General features: G+C 38.9%; 3 protein-coding genes across 3 annotated transcripts; 1 reads left to right on the plus strand and 2 right to left on the minus strand.

Moving 5' to 3' along the window:
* Positions 1 to 1,234: 1,234 nt before the first annotated feature.
* On the minus strand, positions 1,235 to 5,655 carry si:rp71-1g18.1 (uncharacterized protein LOC559922 homolog). The gene is made up of 4 exons (XM_065953768.1): positions 5,240 to 5,655; positions 4,790 to 4,944; positions 4,461 to 4,554; positions 1,235 to 2,990 (listed from the first exon to the last, which is right to left on the minus strand). Exons 1-4 carry the CDS (start codon positions 5,496 to 5,498, stop codon positions 2,029 to 2,031), a joined length of 1,470 nt encoding a protein of 489 aa, XP_065809840.1. The 5' UTR covers positions 5,499 to 5,655; the 3' UTR covers positions 1,235 to 2,028.
* A 952-nt stretch (positions 5,656 to 6,607) lies between these two features.
* casq1a (calsequestrin 1a) lies at positions 6,608 to 16,182 on the minus strand. The gene is made up of 11 exons (XM_020649017.2): positions 15,757 to 16,182; positions 12,931 to 13,024; positions 12,570 to 12,670; positions 12,294 to 12,405; positions 11,977 to 12,050; positions 10,481 to 10,611; positions 10,330 to 10,375; positions 9,960 to 10,014; positions 9,600 to 9,700; positions 9,379 to 9,453; positions 6,608 to 7,737 (listed from the first exon to the last, which is right to left on the minus strand). The coding sequence occupies exons 1-11, from the start codon at positions 15,991 to 15,993 to the stop codon at positions 7,297 to 7,299; spliced, it is 1,467 nt and encodes a 488-aa protein (XP_020504673.2). The 5' UTR covers positions 15,994 to 16,182; the 3' UTR covers positions 6,608 to 7,296.
* A 3,100-nt stretch (positions 16,183 to 19,282) lies between these two features.
* Positions 19,283 to 23,600, plus strand: LOC109997017 (crystallin J1A-like). The gene is made up of 10 exons (XM_065953769.1): positions 19,283 to 19,434; positions 20,115 to 20,181; positions 20,483 to 20,659; positions 21,220 to 21,318; positions 21,411 to 21,503; positions 21,610 to 21,766; positions 22,245 to 22,360; positions 22,811 to 22,888; positions 23,055 to 23,194; positions 23,315 to 23,600. The coding sequence occupies exons 2-10, from the start codon at positions 20,115 to 20,117 to the stop codon at positions 23,411 to 23,413; spliced, it is 1,026 nt and encodes a 341-aa protein (XP_065809841.1). The 5' UTR covers positions 19,283 to 19,434; the 3' UTR covers positions 23,414 to 23,600.
* Positions 23,601 to 24,088: the final 488 nt, after the last annotated feature.

Below are 24,088 nucleotides of genomic sequence, written 5' to 3' on the forward strand. Positions count from 1 at the left end.
TGTTTCCTTTGTACACACATTAAGGTATGGGGTGCCGACTGTAAAAACGTTGTTATATATATAATTTAGATATATTTTCAATATTTAGTTAATATCCTTCACATTTAGCTCTTTTTACACATAAATCATTGTAAAGTGAATGAGTAAGTGTTGAAGAAATATTTACTAATAAATCTAAATGTTATATCTAAATGTTAAATCTAATGACATTTAGATTTAGATATAACATTTAACATTTAGATTTAGATTTAACATTTAGATTTAACATTTAACATTTAGATTTAGATATAACATTTAGATTTAACATTTAACATTTAGATTTAGATATAACATTTAGATATAACATTTAACATTTAGATTTAGATATAACATTTAGATATAACATTTAACATTTAGATTTAGATTTAACATTTAGATTTAGATTTAACATTTAGATTTAACATTTAGATTTAGATATAACATTTAGATATAACATTTAGATTTAACATTTAGATTTAGATATAACATTTAACATTTAGATTTAGATATAACATTTAGATATAACATTTAACATTTAGATTTAACATTTAACATTTAGATTTAACATCTAGATTTCGATATAACATTTAGATATAACATTTAACATTTAGATTTAGATATAACATTTAGATTTAGATATAACATTTAACATTTAGATTTAACATTTAGATTTAGATATAACATTTAACATTTAGATTTAGATATAACATTTAGATTTATTATAAAATATTTCTTCAACACTTAAACTTTACAATGATTTATGTGTAAAACGAGCTAAATGTGAAGGATATTAACTAAATATTGAAAATATATCTAAATTATACATATAACAACGTTTTTACAATCGGCACCCCATATTAAGTAGCCTACATCCAATGTATCTTTTCACCTAATTAACACTGTCCTGATTTGTTGTATTTAAATGTATTATTCATAAAATATCAACCCTGGTGGTGACCAGCAAAGTAATAAAGTAACCTCACCTCAATTCACAAAAAGGTGCCTTTAAATAAAGGATAAACTGTAGATTTTATTGATGAGGCTTTTCATTTAACTTTTACACTGTTCTGTTTCTTCCTTCCTACTAAACTTAGTATAATAAGAGTTCACGCATCTACATTGCTTGATAACATTGTTTTACACACATACCTTTTTTTTTATTATTACCTAAAAAAAAAAAACAGGCAACAGGAATATGAAAAGATAAAAAACACAATTGTAAATGTAGAATATCTTTATTGAAAAGTATAAAACACTTAAAGATAGTATTTGAAAAGATTAAGACATCACAATATGTTTTACAGTAGGAATACTTTAAAATTAAACTCAGATTTTCTTATAAAGTCAGCATGGATAGTCTTAGAAAACAAGGTGAATAAAACAAAGTCAGTACATTCCAAAAATCACAAGCATAAAAAACTTTTTTAAAGACAGCTATATGTAAAGTGAAAAAAAGGCTTTATATAAAAACATAAAGATCAAAACACACATCAGTGGAAGTACTTTAAATATAGCTTTGAAACAGGAACGGTCTGTAGTTGAGGGTCTTTATTTCTCAAAAATCTCCAGAAATGTCTTCTACCTTTATTTATGAAAGCAAGAAATGTAACGGATGCCCTTCAAACCATTTACAATAAGCTGGAGAACATCAGCATGTAAGGAGTACACCTGGTTAACTGTGCCAGGTGCAAGGGATTCTTTAAAATGCATTTCTTAGACGGTCTAATGCTAGAAAGTGTTGAAGTACAATCCTACACACTGAACTGGTCCCTAAATTTGTCCACAAACATAAGAAGTCAAAATAAAAAATAAAATCCACAAACATCAGTAGAAGTAGTAGTGTGTAAAATAATGTCTGTGTCTCACTGAATGCCCCTCGTGTTATTATATAACCTTTCTGGAATGGCCAAATGATACTGAGCGTAACTCTGGTTCTAGTTTTCTACTAAAGTGTTTTAAGTCCGAGGTAGAATATGGTGAAAGCACTTCAACAAGCCACTTCTTCCACAGCTACAAGCCAGCAATCGTCCTGAATGAAGGAACAAATGGAGGAACAGAGACCACATCGCACTCGTGTTTCTCCAGGTTCTTCATGATCCTGAACGTCTTTCCACAGGTGCTGCAGTTGAAAGGCTTCTCTCCGGTGTGGAACCTCAGATGTGTTTTCAGATTTTCTCGCAGACGGAAGCTTTTGTTGCACTGCGTGCAGGTGTGCGGCCTCTCCCCCGTATGGAACCTCTGGTGGCGCCGGAGGCTCTTCCTCAGGGCGAATGTCTTGGAGCACACTGAACAGGAGTAGGGTTTTTCTCCGCTGTGAAAGCGCTCGTGCCGTCGCAGAACCTTCCTCCGTTTGAATGTCTTCTTACAGATGCTGCACGTGTATCCATCACGGGAGTGTGTGACCACCTTCTGAAGCCGCCAAACGCCGTTTCCACAGGAGGTGAAGCAACAGAGGCGATGGCCTGTGTGCAGACCCTGGTGGCTGCGGAGGTCTTTCGGCAGAGGGTGGTCAGCTTTGTGGTAAGTATCAGGACCTTTAACATCATCAGCCTGAGGCTTTGTCTTCCATTCAGATACCGTCACCACGTCCACAAGTTGAACCGTACAGGGGCTTGTCAGCTTTTTGTCTGGTGAAGACCGTTTCAGTTTCAGGTGGAGGTTGCTCTTTGTCTCCTTGGGAGTGTGGATCCGTTCCCAAACCTTAGCAGGAGTCACAGCCCCGTCAGACGGGGACGGACTGTAGGCTGTGCCCTTGGCGGTGCTGACGTGGGCCGGCTGAGGCTCGGATTGAACAGGAGTCTCTGAGCTGTCTGGTTTTGGGGCTGGAGACTCTGGTTTGAGGATTAGCGGGCAAACAAATTTCACCCTCTCCCCAGAAATGATATTACTCGTATCTGGCTGAATGATGAGAGGCTTCTGTTTGGTAGGAGTAGACCCGTGTCTTAATGTCTCCGTCGATGTCCCTGAAGACGCTGAAAGACATGAATATAATGTTAAACTGCCATCTGTAAAACACAAAGGGGTATATATCTAACATATCTCAGTGCATGGGTATTGCTCCCACATGGTTTTATGTCTGCATTCTTAGTGCTGTGTTTAATATTTATCAGACAAAACTTGATTGAAATCAATGGCAGAGATTACAGAGGGACACACAGGTTGGTTTGTGTTTTAGTACCTCACATCAGCCACTAGGTGTAAGAAAGACCACATCTATTGCTTTATATATTTTTTGAATGTGCACTAAGCTAACAATGCTTCAGTTCTATCGTTTTTTTTTCCTATTAAGGATTGATGGAGGGCCGATTGTATCCCAGCATGCATCGGGGCATTGTGAATCGGTATGTTCATTTCTGATTTTCAAAACAGCATTTTGAACATTTTGGTTTAACACAAATATAATGCAGATCATTTGTTCTGCTCTATTTTGATGATATAATTAATTATTATTATTACCATGGTGACAAATATCACATACTGAAATCTATAGATTTGTACTGTTAGGCGGTTCGACAATTTACATAGCATCCTCTGTGTGTGAATGTGAATTACATGTAGAGTAAAAGTGCTTAACATGGTCAGAAGATTAGTAAAGAGCTGTCCAAGTCCTTCTTTTAGGTCAAAGTAAAATGTTAGAAGGATTTAATCAATTTGCTATAAAAGTTAACTAAAGGTAGTTCTTCATTAGGCGGATGAAATATAGTAAACAACACTGGTCCTGTGAAAGTCTCACATCCATTTCCTATTTAGCACTTTTTTTTGGGGGGGGGGGGGGGGGGGGCTTTCTGTGCCTTTAATGGAGAGATAGGACAGTGGATAGAGTCGGAAATCAGAGAGAGAGTGGGGAATGACAAGCGGGAAAGGAGCCACAGGTGGGATTCGAACCTTGGCCGTGAGCTTGGAGGACCATAGCCTCCTACATGGCGCCACCAGCGCCCCAAGCATTTCCTCTTTTAGGTATATATTTTTTAGTTTCTTTGGCTAAAAACTCAAATAACAGTTGAATTTGTCTATTGAATTTTCTACATAACTTTATTTACATGTGCAACACAAAGGGAGCATTTCTTCATATTTGTCAGCATTCATTTTGCTCAATGTGAAAGGAACTGAAGTTAGAGATGCAAATGTTATGGTGAGGTGCAGCCTTTTGGAATTATAGGTATTTTCTGGGCTTCTTTATTTTTATTTTTTGCACCCATAGTGCCTTGAACTTTAAACATGTTTTAAGACGGATGCCAAGCAATAAAGAAAAACAACACATTTTAAAACTGTATGCCAAACTAGTTTTCTTATTAATGCAGTCTTGCGTGTTTAATGTGTGTGTCTGTATCCGTTTATTTTGCATTTATTTTGCATTTATTTTCCCATATCTAAAATATAAGACAGTGTGTTAGTGTTCCTCAGCTTTGAATTCTAACTCGTTTATTGGTACTTTTCCTTACCATTTACAACCGCTTCTGTTTGAGGATAGCTATCAGCTTTTGTCTCTGCTTCCAACTCGCTTAACTCATCCATTTCCATGTTCCCCAACACAATCTGATTGAGAGAAACACGTCAAATGTAAGTATGTCTGCAGGACAGTTCATGTCAGGAGAAACAACCTGTATGGCGCTCAATTCAAACTCAAACATGATTAGATGTTCTGCTGGAGGATCAGCGACCCTGGCTTTGATGACCAGCTTATGAAAAAGTCACAATTGCTCACTGTGACATTCATTCATGCCCTCCCCATTTCATGGCTGATTTAAGACCCCTTTAAACCCTCACTGACCTGCTCCTTAAGGGAGGACCACTCGGGGTCAACTTGTCCATTAACTTCAGCCAGGAGGATTTCTGAAGGAATGGGGCACCCCTCCACCTCCTCCACCACCTCCTCCTCCTCGCTGCAGTCCCGCAAACAATGATCATCTGAGATAAGAGGGGGACCTGTGGAGAAGAGGGGGAAGGGTTAAGACAGAGTGGCACGTACATTCCTTTACACTGGGTTTGCAGAGGGGACAAACAGCAGGACTTCAGTGCAACATCACAAAAAAACACAGTGGCATTTACAAATTGCGCATTGATGCATGCACGATTTGCAAATATTATGATTCTGATTTCATTATTTATCTTAAGTCTAAAGGAGCGACTTGTGTGCACTCCACTCGTGCATGCATCCCTGCAGCCTAGCCATGGACATAAACAGGAAGTACGAGTATTTCAATCTCAAAAAGACACCCACCACAAAGCTGCAACGGCACTAAAATGTCTTCGTCCACTTGCACTCCGATGCTGCGTTTAGTGTCTCCAGTCGGTGATCTATCCAGTGTCTCCAATGTTTCGTTTCCCTTTATGTCCTCGGTGCGGCCCGACTCCAGACCCTGCGCCGAGGCTCGATACCTGCTCTCGAACAGTTTCGTTAACTCCACCGTGGCCGCTTTGACCAGCGCTCCCAGCACCGACTCCACTTGCGCCTGGAGGTTCACACCGCCCGCGGACATCTCGGCTGCTCCGGCTGTGCAGACTTTGACGCGTGTACGAAAAAAAAAAAAAATCGGAATAAAATGGGACTTTAAATTTAGCAGAGATTTGTATTTACCATTGAAAGCCACATGGTTTGCATACTGAAGGGGCGTGTCTCATAACAGCGCAGGCGCGTAAACGCTGAGGGGGAGCCAGGGGGGGAGCAGACATCACAAGGGCGGAGCTAAAAGATTAAAATGGACTCACTCTCACTCACATGCCAAAGGGCTCTAATCTTTATAAGGCTTGATATTCTTTCTGCTTTTCTGTTTTAATACTGAGAAAGATATGCTTGACTACACAAATATTCCTGACAAAGTTGTTTTCATCCTCTCATAGTTAAGACACGTTCCTGTGCATCAGTTCATCTTTTGGCTGGTAAATTATATTGAGCTGAAACTGAATATGTGCGTCACTGATAAAACAAAATGGTTTGTAAGTTGAAACACTAAGTTTTGTTTACTTCCACCTTGACTAGGACTTTAAAAGTTCCATACACAGATGTTGAAAATAAAGGCTTGACACATATTATCCCCATTGTTTGCTTATCTACAGTATGATAATGCTTGAAGAAGAACACTAAAAGCAGGACGCTGGTAACGCAGTGGTTAGTGCGTGCGCCCCATGTATGCAGGCTATGGTCCTCCAAGCTGGCAGCCCAGGCTCAAATCCCACCTGTGGCTCCTTTCCCGCATGCCATTCCCCACTCTCTCTCTCTCCCTGATTTCCAACTCTATCCACTGGCCCAAAAAGCCCCAAAATAAGTCTCACTAAAAGCCTGAATTTCTGTACACGTTGAGATCATCTTACTTGCATTGACCCACCCACCTTCTTTTTACTTAGTGCAAAGTAAGCATCTATTACTAGCTGAACTACGGGGATCAGGCCTCACAAATTGGTGCATCAAATCACCTGGATTACTGTATAATTATTTATAGAATCATATCTCCTGTATCGTGATAGGTTCATATCCAAAAACTCCTGTCAATATAAAGCTTTAATACCATACACACTAGTATAGTCTCTTTTATTTCAAAACATCTATGATTCACACCCACACACAAACACTTTCAAAAAAGCTACACACTTATGGGGTTTCTGTCCAAGCTGTCATTTATTTAAGACTTTACAGTAAATTAAATTTCTCTTGTTACAAAAATAAAATTAGGCTGTAGTCATATTTTGTCATTGTAGAAAACATCCATATGATGTGCAGCACTTTCAGTGTACAGTGTTACAGTGTTTCACAGAGTAGGCTTGTGATACTTCAGAACTGTCAGAAAAGCCTGCTAGCACCTTCGGGTTAGACTTCAGTTATTTTTAATACTGGGGCAAACAGGAAAAACTGGACAAATAAAACACATTCAATCTGCAACACACTCCAAAGATGAACTCAGACATAATGCATACAACAATGCAACAGTACTTTGGAAAATAAAACTTTAATAATATGAAAATCAATAGCTGAAGATGGAAAGGTTTTGAAAGAATTTCTTCTTTTATTGTACCAGACAGTGTTACATGTGGGAATAAAGGCACTGCAGGTTCTTACAAAGTACTTTGTTACATGGAGAGTTCTCAATATGTAGGGGAGAGAGATGAACAAGTAATGGAATATTGTTCTTATTAGATGAAGAGAGAGGATGATGAAAAGATGAGATATCAAAATGAACTGACATGTTCAAAATAAGAACTAGATACAAAATGGGATGATCTGACTTGATGATGTTGACTTGAAACTGCATTGGTCAGAAGAATATATTATTACTTGATGATTTACCAGTCATCGTCATCATCATCATCATCGTCGTCATCATCATCATCGTCGTCGTCATCATCGTCATCATCGTCGTCATCGTCGTCATCATCGTCATCATCATCATCGTCATCGTCGTCGTCGTCGTCGTCATCATCATCATCGTCGTCATCATCATCATCATCATCGTCGTCGTCGTCATCATCGTCGTCGTCGTCGTCATCATCATCGTCGTCGTCATCATCATCATCGTCATCATCGTCGTCGTCATCGTCGTCGTCGTCGTCGTCATCGTCATCATCGTCGTCGTCATCATCGTCGTCATCATCGTCGTCATCGTCGTCATCATCATCATCATCAGGGTCAATTTCTCCTGACAGAGCATCCTCAATCCAGTCCTCCAGTTCATCTACTGAAGGCATGTCCTCACCATCATCCATGTCCAACCAAACACTGTCAGCCTGCAAGCAAAGTAGAAGATCCAAAGAATGTTTTTAATGCTTGCCTATCTAGTTCCAAACTGCATATCCAATCATTCAAAACAGAAAGCCAGGAATAAAACTGACTGCGTTGGTCCTCATGGCCCTAGGTCAATCAGAATTCCAATGCAAAGAGTCCCTTCAAATAATTGGGGCATGAAGATCACCAATGTCTTTTCTAGGGGCAACAGCAACCTTATCTGACAGCTATCAAAGGTCAGGGCCATGCCATGAGTCCACCTGTTGATAATTGCACCTATTGTAGAAGAGTTTTCACTTGTCAGCATACAGCGTGGTGATTGAGGATGCTCTAGCGTTAAGTACTTATTTGGACCACAGATGATTGCAACAACTCAGTAACCAACCTGGTCTGGCCAAATGTCCTCATTGGTCACTCTATTATGGGAAAAAGTACTGAGAAGCTGCTCCAATTAAGTAGAATTTAATGGAATATCACATGTAACGTTTCGAGCCCTCGCCCTTCACTCTATTATGAAACAACAAATCACTGGGAATAATCTGGCCACCAAAAACACTCTGTATGTAAATATTTTAAAAAGAAAACAGGTTGACTCTCTCTGTACCTGTCATAGATCAAGTGAACCACCATCAGCTTTAGTCTTCACTTGCCTAGAGAGAGCTTGATTCAGATCTAAAAGGATCGCAATGGAAGGAGCCCTAGGGAGAAGACTATTGTTGATTTCAATATGCCCATCAACCAGAAGAATGGACCACATGATAGCCTGACACCTCTCTGGAAAATGGAGAAAAGGCAGAAGGTGTCGTCCTCCAATACGATATAGGAAAAGGCCATTATGATACAGTGAGCCTCAACTACCTCGCTAACCAGAAGAGTTACTGTGTGGCAGAATGCTTCTTTTCTGATTCGACGCACGTATCAGCCAATGGTCCAAAATTGAAGGAACCTGTATGGTGCTGGACTGTAGCACATTGACTTAAATGACCTTTACCATCTGCTTCACCTGCCTGAGATCAAGGATTGGGCCATCCTTCATTAATTAAAAAGATAGGTTGAGTGGAACCCCTTTGGTTGAAATGAACTTTGCAAATGTTCTATGGCCCCTTCCCCAAAAGCAACACAGTTTCTTTCCTGAGAGCAGAGGACCTCAGAGAGTCATGAACAATATTCTGTCCCTGTCGAGATTCGGGGAACAGTTTCTGAAGTAGATTCTGTTCCATTTAGAGAGAGTTGATAACAACTAAGGGTCTTAAACCAAAACCTCAACTGAGATCAGAAGAAATGGCTGCTATATGGACCATGGGAATGAGGCAACCTGTCCTTTAGAGGCAGGCTATGGAGGGACCCACAGGTCACACCTGTAGAACAAGGAGGTCCTGAATCACAAATGACCCTGAGCACAGGTTTCAGGTCAAGATTGCTGGTTTGTCTTGTTTTATTCAAACGTGCCCCATGTAGGTCAGCAAACCACTGCCTTACCTTTTGATCACTTGCGCACCAATCTTTGAAAGACCTGTTGGGCTTAAGCACCAAACAACAGGCCTGTAATAATATGCAGCATGCAAGAGGGACTTGATGAGCCACACTAGATTCTGGGCAAGGCAAAGGTCACCTATGATTGAAGTGGCAAAAATATTACTCACATCGTCAGCATCAACGACACCAATCTGTGGGTGGGACAGGTCAATTCCAAAGGTCTTCTCCCAATGGGGCAGAAGCTGCAGGGGAAATTAATTACATTAAATCCAGTTGTTATCAGCCAGTGAAATGGAAATAATAAATTAATTAATCTGAGTCTTTGTTTGAGTGTTGGTGTGCTTTGACTAGACTGCTTTATTCAACTCGCACTGTGTAATATTCTTACCAGAGGGAAGTCATCAGGGTCAATCCAGACAATGCTGAGGTCGGGGTTTTCAGTGTTATCTTCAGCAACTTTCTTCAGGATCTCAAGGAACTCATAACCATCTAAGGAGTGGAAAGTACAAAATGGCATACTTGTAACACTCAAGTTAATAAAGCAAATCAACAAGGTGGTGATGAGTATCTGCCCATCCTTCATTTCCCTTTCAGGAACACTGTATAGCTGAAAGTCTGATTAGAATTCACTCAGCAATACATCGTCACCATGCACTAAACTTCCTGTAATGTAACATGTAACACTTCATAATTTGCTTTGGGCAAGTCAGGTCAGAAATGTTTACAATCAATTCTGGGTTCCTTTTACCTGGGTCAGATTCCTCTGCAAAAGCAATGATATGTTCACCATCAACATCATCCTCCTGTATAGAACATAAAGACAAGCTTAACCAAATGGAATGAACTAGTTTATAGAGAGGATTGAATGTGAATCTTTTCAATTACCTTTTGATAAGTGTAATGCTTAGACTTAATGTTCATGCCACATAATGTACACTCTTAGCATTAGCTAGCTACCCACTCCCCAAAAGAAGTACAATGTTAAATCTGGCTCCCTTTAAAACGACATAATTCATTACCAAATTAAAGTTTAAGAGATTCCCTTAATGAAAAAAATAGTGCAACACAACTTATCTTTGGCCTATTTTTTGTAATGTTGAAAGTTTTAAAGTTCTTACCCAGATCTCGTACATGTTGTGTGGTTGCAGCTTCCTCAGGGTTGGTCTTGAAAAATATAAAATATTTTTTATGTTTTATTCTCTGTTATTACAGAAGGTTCAGCTAATCCCTTATCATGACATTATTGTATTACAGCATTAATTACCATACCTGTCATTATCTTCAATGAAGTCCACCAGTTCTTCCTCAGTGTAAGGTTTTCCTGGGATAACCACTGGGTCGTCAATGAAGGGCTCGTAGAAGTCTACCTCATTAGGCTTAAGTTCCAAGGCCTTGGCAACCTGTAACACACCAAAAAAAGGATCATCACCATCAACCAAGTGTAAAGGACCAGGAACAATGAAGATGTTAACAGTTTGCTTATAAACAAAAAAGTCAATTTGCAAAAGCATAATCACCAATTGAGGTAACATGTATAATTGCTGACGACAGTATTAGCCCAAACGTTTTAGGACAAAATTTCAGTTTGAGCTGAGTAGGAAGATGTGAAGGCAGATTGTAATGAATGCTGCCGTGTTGATACTTTATTCATTGAAGGTTTGTTAATTGAATGACTCAGCAATTAAGAATAATCTTAACAGATATTTTTTTTTATGATCTTAAGCATGATCACCTTAGTCCTAAAATAAATACCTTATATTTTAACAACTTTGAGCAGCACTAATTTTTCTGAGTGTCTTTACCTCTTTCCAGTTAACTTCATTTTATTGTCTTTTAATTATAACTGTAAGAGATTTGAATTGAACTTTCTGCTGCCATCTCAGACTTGAGACTTTACTTGGAAAAAGTGACTTTTGGCCATCTCTTCAGTTTTTTTCTGACCCACTCTCACTTTCCCTGTTAATACAACTAGTCAAGGCAGATGGCTTTGCTCATATTGTCCAGTTCTACAAGTGCTTATTTATTAGACGTCATGATATCAAGATAACATTTATTGTAATTATGAGGCTTACAATTAAAAACGTAGTGACTGACTGACAAAATACTGAAAATGATGCCTGATTTAATCCTAGTAAGAATTATCCTCAATAAAGTGATGCAAAAGTTGACATTTTTGTGTCAGTCTACAGTAAAGATCAACTGGGGTCTGTAGTAAATATACAAAAAAGGTGTCAAAGTTAGCACACTGAGATATATTTACAGAACACAAAACATATTAAGATCTAAAAAAATATGTATATTGTAGATTTTTAGAAAAATGATTTATTCTCTAGAGAAACAAATCATTCATTTTGGTCAGGGTAATGAGACCTTTTTGAAGATATTTTAAAAGTCTCTAATGCAGAAGACCTTAATAGCATCGAAAATATATTGTTGGTCTAGTTTTAATACATGCTGTAAAGGATTTTTTTCTCTTGGGTTGATAAACCAAGTAGAGTATGTATACATCAGTGGTAAAATATTCACACTCTGTTACGATGTCCCTCAAGGTTCACTGACTGGCCCACTGATTTTTCAAAGTTGTGATGATGTATACTTACATGTATAATTTAATACCAGCTCTTGTGTTAAGGCTGTACTAATTAACATTTTTTTAAATCAACAAGAGAGACAAGTGAGAATGAACAGTCATGTCTCTACGTTTGATGAGTCAGTTTTTTTTTAAAAGTCAGCTTTTATTTGAAGGTTTAACAGTCGTTACTCACCTTGGGATTGAAGGTGGCGAAGAACTTGATATGAGGATGGAATTCTTCAGCAGCATCGGCAAATGCCTCAAAATCTGAAATTTTAAAGGCATTCATCAAGTTGTTTCAGTAGATTATCCCCTGCACAAACATCTAAGACTGTAAACATTTGCATATCATATATGTAGCTTTCATGTGCTCAAGAAGCTCTAAGTTAAATCATGCCAGCTGAGCCCGGTCCCACTTGCTTGATATGCTGTTGTTAGCAATTACTTTGAGAAGCGACTGCAAAAAAAAATTAAAACAGGTAATCAGGCTATCACAGTACAGATTCTTACGTTCTGACTTGTGACTCTTAAAGTAGCCCACCAATTTGATGTCCTCTTCGATGTTTTCGAAGCCTTTCAGTTCCCTACTATTGTCAATAATTTCCACTGGGTCCTCAAGAACCTACGGAGAGAACAAGGGTCACGGAGGAGAATGGGGGAGAGGACTGGAAGCAGAGCCCAGTGTTAGATTCTCTGGGTCATCTTCCAAGAAAACAAACTGAGAATTATAGACTTTTTTGCTGAAATAAGGCAGGCTATTAACTGGAAGATTATATCCTCACGAACATCATAGATGAACTCCACAAGAGTGTCTGCTGCAAGCTCGCCATCATATTCTATGACTTCATCCTCTATGAAGATGAAGATGCTGTCGGACTCATCAAGTCCTAGGAAGATTAGAAACAGAATTAGGTGTTTAGTGTCAGGTCCAGACTAAAGCTATATAGTTACAGTGATGAATGATCAGGCCTAATCATTCTAGATTTATTTTTAAAAATTTCATCTTTAAAACATGAAACATCAAAGTAAAACAGGAGCTGAACTCTCTCGAGGAAAGGATTTTTGGTTTGATACTGGCTTGTCTCCTTTTGCATTATGCTCTTAGTTACAAGTGTTTCCAGCTGTATTCTTTCAGGGGTATATATACCTAATTTCTTTGCTACGTCCTTGTCTTGCTTTGCATCAAGGAGGCCGACGCCAACATCTTCATCTTCAAACTCATCCAGGACCTGGGCTACAAGCTGTAAAACAAAGACATCGTCAAATAACCAAAGACATTTTCAGATGTTTACTATACATCTCAAAAACATGCCTATGTGAATGGACTGTAAAATTAGTTCTTATGGCCACGTTTGTTGCCCTTTTTCACCTTTTTAATAAAGCTGCTTCACTCAGTAGTTTCATTACCATAAAAGCCCGCTTTTAAGAGCGCTGCTTATGCACTTTCTAAATCTGTATGAAACTTGAACCTCATGACTGACAGCTAATTCAGCCAATGGCAAGTCCATATTCACACCCTGACTGCATTCAGGAAGTGGTTTGAGTGTTGTTGCAGTGTGTTTGGAGGGCATGCACTCACATACACACACATACACACACGGGTGCACGCTGCTGTCAGAGATCTTGAGCAGCTGCTTTTACTGGCATAAATAGTTTAACTAACCAGGATGTCCAGAAGGCTGTCGTGTAAATAATTCTTGGCATTTATTTCATTTGATTGGAGTACAAATGGGTGGGGCTTCTTAGAGATTTTACTTTGTAAATAAGCAGCAGGTAAGATAGCCTATATCTGAAATATGTTTGTGTGTAAATATGTATAGACGACCATAGTTATAAAAGCTTTAAACATGTAATATATTTCTGACAGGAGCTTTTTTGCATTTTGGTATACTTACAATTAAATGTGGTTGCAGACCCTACCCTTTTAACCTTTAAATAGACAAAAAATATTTAATGGGCCTGACATGAGTAAGGTTATGCTATCTGAGAAAAACAGACAAGAAAAGGCACTCGTGTCATTTGTCTGTAAAACTGTTTAAAAATAGATAAATATACATTTAAAAGGTAATATGTGCATTTGCAAATGTTCCATATCTTGACTTGAACATGAAATAAAAATATCTCGATCTTTTGTTGTGTTGTGACTTTTCCTTTTGCATGATATAAATAAAATGAATCATTAACTTTATTTCTGCATGTCTAAATGTACAACATGTAAAATTGTCTTTAGGCCTCAGTGTTCAGAATGTGCAACTGCTGTACTCTGGCTGGTATCATTTCTTCAGAGTAACTCAAACTCTCCAACTACATGTAAAGTTAAACCAACAGCATCAGGATGGGATTTCATTTCAGAGCTTGATATACTGCATGTTTTCCAAATACACAACATGCACCGTAGCACTACAATAAAAGAAAAACTGATGATGTTTGAAATGAAACCCCAAAATATGACTAAATGGAATTTCCTGCATTTGGATAAAATTATTTTGCCGCCTTTGGATTGATTGGCGTCGCCTAATTTTTAAAACTGTTGTGTTTTACAGCCCGTTTTCAAGAAGAGTGTCTAAAGTAATATTGTGCATTTAGTCTGGAGAAGACAAGTACTTTATATTCTAAAAACAGCAACCTAATCTTTAACCAAGGGAGAAGCTTCCTCATCATGTCACATTTAATTTAACTTTTACCAACCCCATAGAGCCTTGACCTGTGAGATTAAGAGCCCTTTGCTGTTGACTGTTACTAATATTACATCTTCATCAAATGTAAATCATAATACATTCATGAGGAGAAACACAAGCCTTCAGGGAGATCAACCAGCCACAAAAGCAGCTCAGGATAAATATAGCGCCAAAAGCCACACAGGGACTATTTTGGCGAGGTGGCAGTGATGCTCAGCGCTGCGGGATCCGCTGACGAGTACAGTACCGCAGATGTCAATCACGGCGGAGAGCTGACCTGGCGCTCCTGGAGCCAAAGCCTCCAGAGCTGGCCTCCTGCCCTGAGACCGAGCCCCGACGCTCCCATACACAGACACAGCAGGCTGCTGAGATGATGTGACATGCTGAGAAGAGCAGCATCTCTCATTCTCTTCGATGTTGTTTATTAATGTTTAACTTTCTGTGATGAACTACTTGGGTTGGGGTTTCATCCCATTTTGTTGACATTGCAAGACAACAATTTATTGGGGTTTTGCCAAAAGTTTTTACTAAATGTGTGCATCAATTATTAATCATTTATTTCAACATCAAAAGGATGGCTGTCAAAAAGGGGGCTTTTGAGCTCTGTTTAACTTTTTTAACTTTCAAAGATAAAATAGCCTACATTTGGCGTTTCACAAATGATTGAAAAAATGCTGTTGGAGATAAAGACAAGTCATATGTTTATTGTGTGTGCACTGATAAACCTAACTAACTTTACTTTTATGCTCTTTTTTTTTTGTCCAAAATCAAAATAGCTGATGGCCTTCAGCTGTGAGTTTATAAAGCTTTGCACTGAACGATGATGTAATGCCTCTCTGTGAGGAATGTGAGGAAAATGCTGAGTATACATGCTCAGAGCAGGTCTGAAGAGTGATAGGCATACTAATAGAGACCTGTTGATCTCATAAATGCACGCACATACACAAACACACACGCACACACAGAAATACATTGTGCGCAAGACATAATAAATAATATCTTTGCAACTGACAGCTCAGCTTTTCCCACCTTGTAGCATCATCGCTTTTCAATGCAAAGTATTCTCTTTTCTCTTTTACTTTTAATAAAAATCTCTTATTATGTTTTAGCATCTATATTAAACCAAAGTCACTCACCAGCACAATACAGTCACACACTTCACGTCTGTATTATTTCTAATCTATGCAACCAGATTAATTTAAACAAAACAAAAACACAACTTCTGTGAGACCCTCCAACCATAACCCAAACATATCTGGGTGCTTTGCATTATGACTTCAACACTTTAAACCCACCTCGAGGGCCAACTCCTCAATCTCAAACTGTCTCTGGGCGACGCGGCTGGATCCGGGATGGTCATGGTAGTAAACCACCATGGCATCATACTTCTTCATCACAGACTTATAGTTCTTGGCGTTGAGGTCGTGGACACGGTCCTTGCCATCATACTCGGGGAAGTCCAAGCTCTCCTTGCCCAGTGATAGCCCACAAAAGGAGAGCAAGACCGCCACAACCACCCAGGTCCACTTCATGGCTCCTCTCTGAGATAAACTAATTTAATTCACAGTTTCAGAAATTAAATGTAGAGGGGTTAAAAAATATATGTATTTAACTAAGGAGAACCCCTTCCAATCCGCGTCACCCAGAAGAGAGCAAGACCAACTCCTGCATCCACCTTATTAAAAACCTCACATGGGCAACTGGCAGAGGGGCGCAGGGTGCGAGGGGGGCTGGGCTAAGTTTGACATAGGTGTAAGTGTGTGTGTGTCTACGTAGGGTGAAGCTGAGTTGGGGGGTTGCTGGGGTTGCTGGGGTGACAGTTTGTGTGTGTGTGTGTGTGTGTGTGTGTGTGTGTGTGTGTGTGTGTGTGTGTGTGTGTGTGTGTGTGTGTGTGCTTTAGTGTCTGTTGCAGACATGTAAAAAGTGGGTGGAGTGAGGAGATAAGGACCAACCTGCTCTCCATCCAGACTGAGAAAAGAGTAGGATGAGGAAGTAGATGGAGGGAGATCAGAAATAAAAGGATAGAGATGTGTGTGCCAGCCTACTTTGTCCTAAACTGACTGCTTTGGACAAAACTGATATGCTAGTTTTAGAGGTAGTCGCAAAAACAAGACACTCTTTCCCCATATTAAGTACAGATGGAGGCTTGGATCCCAGCTAAAAATAATGGATGTAGGACAGAGAAGTACATATCAGGAGATGGTGCTGGTGTCTTATTTGCTAGGCCTGGCACAAACACAGCGCTAGAATGTGCAGCAGGGTCACTCAGGGACAGTGAGGAAGTGAGGAGAGGAGAGGAGAGGGAGGTGCACCTGCTGAGGACTCAGAGCATAGGTGTCACTTAGCCCTGACTCAAGAAGAAAGTGAAACATAGAGTTTTACTGAGGGGCCATGGGGCAATATTTTGGATTTCTTTAAATCTGATGCATCTCAACATACAGTACACGTGTGACCAGTATGCCGAAGATGATCACATGAGATATTACTTTACAAATCGAAAGGGAAGAGCTAAAGCTATAAATAAAAGCAGGCTACATGGTATCATAATACTTCATCTGACCCCCACAAACACATACACACGTACACGACACACCCATCTTTTCAGAATATGCAGCCCACAGTATTAAATGGGAAAGATTACATTTAAAGGGATTAATGCACTGACTGTCTGTGTGAAAGTGATGGCAGAGAGACTGTCGTGTGAGATGTCAATAAATATCAAACCACAGCTTTACGATGGGATGAGACGCCTGACGATATAAACAGACATGACATGATGCAAATGAAAACATAACTGTACGATACAATATTAGTGATAGGATAGGATACAATGGGATGAAGTGCGATACCACTAGATAAGAAACAATATGTGATATATTACCATACAATATTAGATCTAATTCCATACAATAAGTTACGATTCAATACCATATAAGAAACTATATGAATAAGGATAATAACGATAGGATAGGATACAATGTGATGTGATGCAAATAAATGATATTGTTCCTGTAGGTGAATTTGTCTTGGACTCGAGTGCTGCACACATTTAACTGCCTTAATGGGGGAATGCATGTGTTTGCACGGGTGAAATGTACTTTGTTTATGGGTAACAGACTTTTTGAATTGTGGTTGAGTTATCTGCAAAGTTAATGTAATTTACAAATTTTCCAAATGTGTAAGCCTATATATAATTTGCAAAAACAGAAAAATAGCAAATACATTTTTTTTGGCCAAGTCCCAATCAGTGATGTCACAGCAGGTGTCTTAACTTTCATTTTGTTAGAAATAACCTGCTGTGGCATCCACAGCTGAGGTACGGCCACAAATAAGTTATTCTCATCAGCAAAGATTCACTTCAAAAGTCTAAATGTATCCTCTTGAATACGTGGCTTGCTGGACAGAGCAGAAGTGAATGTTTAAATACAGCTTGAAAATCATCTAGAATGGGTGAGTTTTGTTAAGTCAAATCGTCTGCTGGGGAGAAGGCCTTTGCTGTTCAACCTTTTGTAGCCAAAGGTCAACTATATGTCCATCATGCACCACAATGTTACAATTAACGTTCAGACTCCCACTTGTTCCTGTTTTCTGTTTCTGTGTGTTGTCCCACTATTAAATCACATGCCTCTGCTATCCTGAACTTACACACATTTGTTGCACTGGAACTTTGACTAAGAATCAGAATCAAGTTTATTACCAAGTACATTTACACATACAACAAGTTTGTCTTGTTTTTGTTGTAAATAACTAAGATCATAAATTAGAAAGCCCTGCAAGATGCTGCAATCAGCTTGGATACTGGAAAGTGTATGATATATTGGATACTAACAGCTAATGCTTGGGTTTGACATTTGACACATAAGCTCATCAGAATAGCCAAGGTTTGTTGTTATTGCTTTGGGTATTTTATTTATATTGCGTGCTTTGTACTTTATGTAATTTGTATTGTCTGATCTGGACCCCGAGTGTGTAATCAAGTTTTGATTATATTACATGCATTTGATTCTCACAGTTGTAGGAATACCTGTGCTGTATGTAAACTCTAACAATCAAATAAAAACTTTACATCACTTATATAAAGATCTGTTTTGGGGGGGGGTTTGTGGGTGTGGCAGCATTGAAACAGTGCGGCACATCTTGCCACATCAGAATTGCACTCTCCAAAGAATGATGCTGCTCAGAGATCCATGATCAGCAAACTGCCTTCACTGTGCAGACTTTGGAAACATCTTGATTTCTGGAATAAGATGACGACACTGTTTGGATATGTTAAAGAACACTTAAGAACATGACGAAGACTTGAACAATAGACAGTAGAGGGCAGTAATACACCGGTGATTGTCTAGTCTGCCTAACCAAAGAAGAAGAAGAAGAAGAAGAAGAAGAAGAAGAAGAAGAAGAAGAAGAAGAAGAAGAAGAAGAAGAAGAAGAAGAAGGGGCGCGGGTAATACTCATAGGTAATACAGTTTCTTTCCGCTGGGCGGTGCTAAAGAGCTGAAACATTTCATAACAAGAGGAGGGACCTTACATAAAAGTATGACCTCTCTCTTCACTCCATGTTTCAGTTTTATTTTTATATTTTTATTGAGATTTATTGAGATGGTAGGCATAATAAAATAGCCTACCACAAAAGATAGGCTCAGACAAATTATCTATATAGTCTACATAATAGTCTACATAATAGTCTACATAATAGGCTACATAATAGGCTACATAGGGCATCAAAAAAACAAAATAATTTTTTTCATCATATATCCAATATTTCCTCTGCCTTCCGTCTATGTAATTACATTTAGTGCTACTTTGAAATGATGTATTTGGTAAAAAAGAAAAAAGAAAAAAAAAGAAGTTTCCTTTGAAGAGAGCCGAGCTGCAGATCAGTATCTGTCCTCTACATCACGAGACCACACAACACAGGCGGAAGAGGATTGTTGGTGTTGTTGTTGTTGTTGTTCCTTTACCTCCAGAACGAGGTGGGTTGCATTAGTAGTTTGTACAATGGAAAAGTAACATAGAAACTATCTACCATAAGAGTTTTTAAATGTCATTGTTATGTTATATTCAGGCTCTGTATCGTTAGCCTGCAGTGTTGAACGCTATCTGCGCGACTGTTACGTAGGCCAGGAAAATGTTGTAGTTTAATAATATAGAGAGACTGTGGTTTATTATGTTGTGCAGCAATGACATTAGTTACTATTGAAAGATAGCTACCGAGCAAATAGCTGCTGAACAATTTGTACTTGTGCTGTACACAGCCTGTTAGATAACAGGGGAGAGCAGTAGAGTGCAGATCTAATCAAACCTACTTGCTGCCTGTCATTTAAAGATTACCTGAAGAGGTTCACTGTCGGATATAATTGTTTAAATATATATTATATATTGTTTATAATAGTAATGTAAACAGCAACCCTGCAAACATCCTGGTTAAGTGACCAAAAATCTTTTGATATTTTCAAATAAGTCAGCGTAACATTTTAAACGTCATTTGTTAAAGGACAAATCCTCACGCCTGACGAGCTGAAAGAAAGTTATCTTAATAGCAATAATTGTCCTAAATGATCAACTAGTTCATTTCGCAATTATGAATTTGAAAAAGAACAACATGAATGATAGTATTTAACAAAAACACTTTGTTAAATTGTTTCTATCACAGATGGCCTCAGCTCTGGCCAACAGAGCGATGGGAGCCATTGTGGGATCAGCTGTCGCAGATGCAGCAGGTAACTGGTGAAAGTTTTTCATGGGGGCTATTTTGTATGAAAGAATATTACAGATTACCTCTACTGTCATTAAACATTTTAAAGCAAAATCTTCTCTGCGTCTCCTATAACAAAAGTAACATTCACTACATGCCCGATATCAATATTCTGGATGATTGCATTTTATGGATTCATCAGTGTAACTCTCCGTGAGGTTTTTCTGACTGCATAAACATCAATTCTAGTTTTCATATTTTATATGTTTGAGAGCCTCTACTCTACTTACTGCTCGGCTTACTGAGCTATCACTCTCCTCCTGCAGCGCAGCCCCTCCACTGGGTGTACGACCTGCAGAAGCTGCAGGGGATTCTGGCTCAGGATCCAAACCATGAGTTCCGCTCTGAGTCGGCCAACCCTTTTTACAGGAGGCAGACGGGCCAGCAGAGCTGCTACGGAGACCAGGCCTTTGTCCTGCTGGAGTCCTTGTCCGAATGTGGAGGTAGGGGTCGAAAGTTATTTGTCTTGTTGACCAAATAGACTGTGTCATCATGTTGAATTAGAACTCCAACATCTGTGAGTAAGAATAAAAACAACTCACAATGACATGCTGCTCAAACTATTGTTTTATTTACTGTGCACTTCTCATCATGTTGATACTTTACTTATATGTAACACTTCCACATGGCTTCACTTTAGAGTAATAAGCTTTACACCGGTTCTGGACATGTACCGTAATCATCCACACCACATTAACATTACCTCAACCTTTAACCCCAAAACAAGAACACATGTTAATAAATCCTTATTGATGAAAACTTGCAGTGATTGATGAGGGTCATTTTTATAGGTTTTTTTTTTTTCATCTGTGGCTGCTCATTAAATCATCTTTACAACAGTTTTATGCTGGTTCTCTTTGTATCAGGTTGGGAACTAAGATCATTTTTTAGATCTTATTCCAGACTTTTCTCTCATATAGAGACATTATGATTTTTCACATCATATTGTACGGTCTTTGTTTGCCCTTGTGTTATTCCTTATTTGTGTAACATGTTTCGCCAGGGCTGAATGTTGATGATCTGACGCAGCGCACCCTAAAATTCTTTGGGCCGGGGTCAGAGTATGACACTCCTGTCAATGATCCTTACAGAGAGAAAGGAGGTAGGAAACTATGTTTGAAAAGGAATTTATATATTTTTCTCTCAGTAAGATGGAAATACTGATGTCATTGTGTCTGTGTTTGTGCACATCAGGGCCCAGACCTCAGCTGCCCATCGAGGGACCATGGAGACAAGGGAGTTTGAAAGGCTTCCTGAAGAATGTGGACGCAGGCAAAGAGGAGACGGGTAAAAATTCAGACATTTAATCAAAAATAGTGAATGCTTGTGTAAGATCAAGAGCTCTAAGATGTGTGTGTGTGTGTGTGTGTGTGTGTGTGTGTCTCTCTCACAGGCTGTGAGAACGACTGTCAGATTGATGGAATAGCCAAACTGGCTCCTGTAGTGGCTTTTTATGCAGGGAAGCCTGAGATGCTGGAAAAGGTGGAGCAGGCAGTCCGAGTCACCCAGAACAACGATGAATGTGTGGCAGAGACTCTTGCAGCTGCCAGGTCTGCATGATTTATTGTGTAAATCAACTGTACCTGTTCTTTTTTCACTTTCTTTTAGTTTTATTGACAATCAAATTGCCCAACCCTCACAGGTTTATTAGACACCAGAAATTCAGTTTCAGTGGTGCAACAATTCCTAGCTCTACAAAGTTACATGCTCCTTTTACAGCTCGGTCTTAAATAGTGGCACAAAAAGTGCTTCCTGATAATTAATGCTAACACACACACTTATGATGCTAGATTGTCTTGTAAAGGACACTAATCTAAATGATCATTATTATGGAATGCTTGGTAATCATAAATATGACTTCCTTTTTAGTTGTGTGTTTAATTCCTAATGGCCTTTGTTAGTAGCTAATGCACAGTATCAACATTTTAGATGTGAAGGAGCAGAAATATTGGTCTATTTCTTTTTCCTTTTTTTTAAAGTAGAGACAAATAGAATAGAATATAAAATGTATACTGGTTTGTTTCCCAGGATCCTGGAGCAGTACATCCTGAATGGTCCTGATCCAAAAGCCTTGGACTCTGTGCTCGACCAGCTCAGTGACTCGAAGAGAAAGCAGCCACAGGACCTGGACAAAGCAGTCATTGGTATGTGAAGCATGCAGCATTGTTTTAACCAAAGTCATGGGACTGGGTCATGGACTGGATTTAATTATTTTGAGGTAGATATTGTATAAAATGTAAAATTCTGACTTTGTATCTAAATCATCTCTCTAGAAATAAAGTTAAAGTTGTGTTTTGTGGGGCGCAATGGTTAGGGCGCGCGTCCCATGTATTGAGACTCTCGTCTCGAGCGGTAGGCCCGGGTTCGCTTCCACCCGTGGCCCCTTTCCGCATGTCATTCCCCGCTCTCTCTCCCTGGTTTCCGACTCTACCCACTGTCCTCTCTCTGCATTAAAGGCACGAAAAGCCCAAAATAAACCTTTAAAAAAAAAAAAAAAAAAGTTGTGTTTTGTATAATTGTAGAGTCTAAACTTATTTTTATGTTTATTGTATGCAAGTGCCTGTGAGTTTACCTTCTTTTCTCCTTTATTACAGCTCACCTTCATCAGGTGAAGGAAAATCTATCCAAGACTCCTCAGGAGCTGATCCCAGCTGTGTTTCCAAACACATGAGGTAACTTCAAAAAGCTCATTCTAACCTATTATCAGAACTTTAAATAAGCCATGATCAGTATTTAAGTATTATCTGTGACACACGGAGATGTCGTTTGCTAGAAGAATACTGAGACAAGCAGCAGGGAGGACTCGGGGACTAAAATGTGACGCTGATGTTCCTTTAGGTTTGCCAGGTGCTTTCCAAGCAGCGCTGCATGGAGTCCTGACGGCCGAGCACTATGAGCAGGCAGTCAGAGACACCATGAGCCGCGGGGGATGCACCTGTAGCAGAGGGTCCTTCATTGGAGCTTGTCTTGGGGCTCAGGTATGAACGGGCTAATCTATATCCATTATTTTTGTAAGAATTTAATTAACGTGTCTCTTTTCTTTCTTTTTTTTTTTTATTTTTATTTTTTTTTAAATAAATTGTGCTTTTTTTCCACAGGTGGGTCTTCAGGGAATTCCAACTTCCTGGACTTCCAAAACCCTTCGTTACAACTTAGTGCTACAGCACGCCGAGAAGATTACCAAGCAGCACCAATAGTTTGTCTTTCTTTCCTGGCAGGGTGATAAGTTGAACAATCTGAGAACAAAAGAAAGACTGTTGAGCTTTTACAGAACAGTGAATGAAGGTTCTTGTCTAAACTGTTGGACGGCAGGAGCTGGATGTTTTTGTCTCTGTTTAAGTTAAACTTTTTTTCTGAAGTAAAGTCATTCTTACAAAACATTAAGTAGAGAGTCTTTGTGCAACATTAATTTGAATTGATCCATGATGCATGATGATGTTGGAGATTGAAGGTAAAGGTCAGCATCAGGACGACAGAAAGGAGATGAGAAAAGATGTAAAAGAAACAATGTTCATACACCTGATTTAAACAAGTAGAACAAGAGAAATGAGAGAAAAAGACCAATTGTAAAATATTGCAAATTGTGGAAATTTAAGTTACATGATGTAATCTTTAGTAGGGCCTGACAGATATGGATTTGTTTTGGTCTGATATGGATATTGGGACGAAACAAAACCCGATACCAATATATTGGCCGATATCTTAACTAGATCTCTGTTCAATCTGTAGAGACAGGTATAGATAGGCCTATACACAGTAAAAGGGATTGATCCCTCAAATGCAGTTATCAAACACTTGTGGAGAAGATATAACAAAGACAAGATGGTGACTGAACTGGAAAGTAACTGCACATGTACATGTGTCACTGCTTT

Source organism: Labrus bergylta, chromosome 4 (genome assembly GCF_963930695.1).
Source record: "Labrus bergylta chromosome 4, fLabBer1.1, whole genome shotgun sequence".
NCBI classification, from domain to species: domain Eukaryota; kingdom Metazoa; phylum Chordata; class Actinopteri; order Labriformes; family Labridae; genus Labrus; species Labrus bergylta.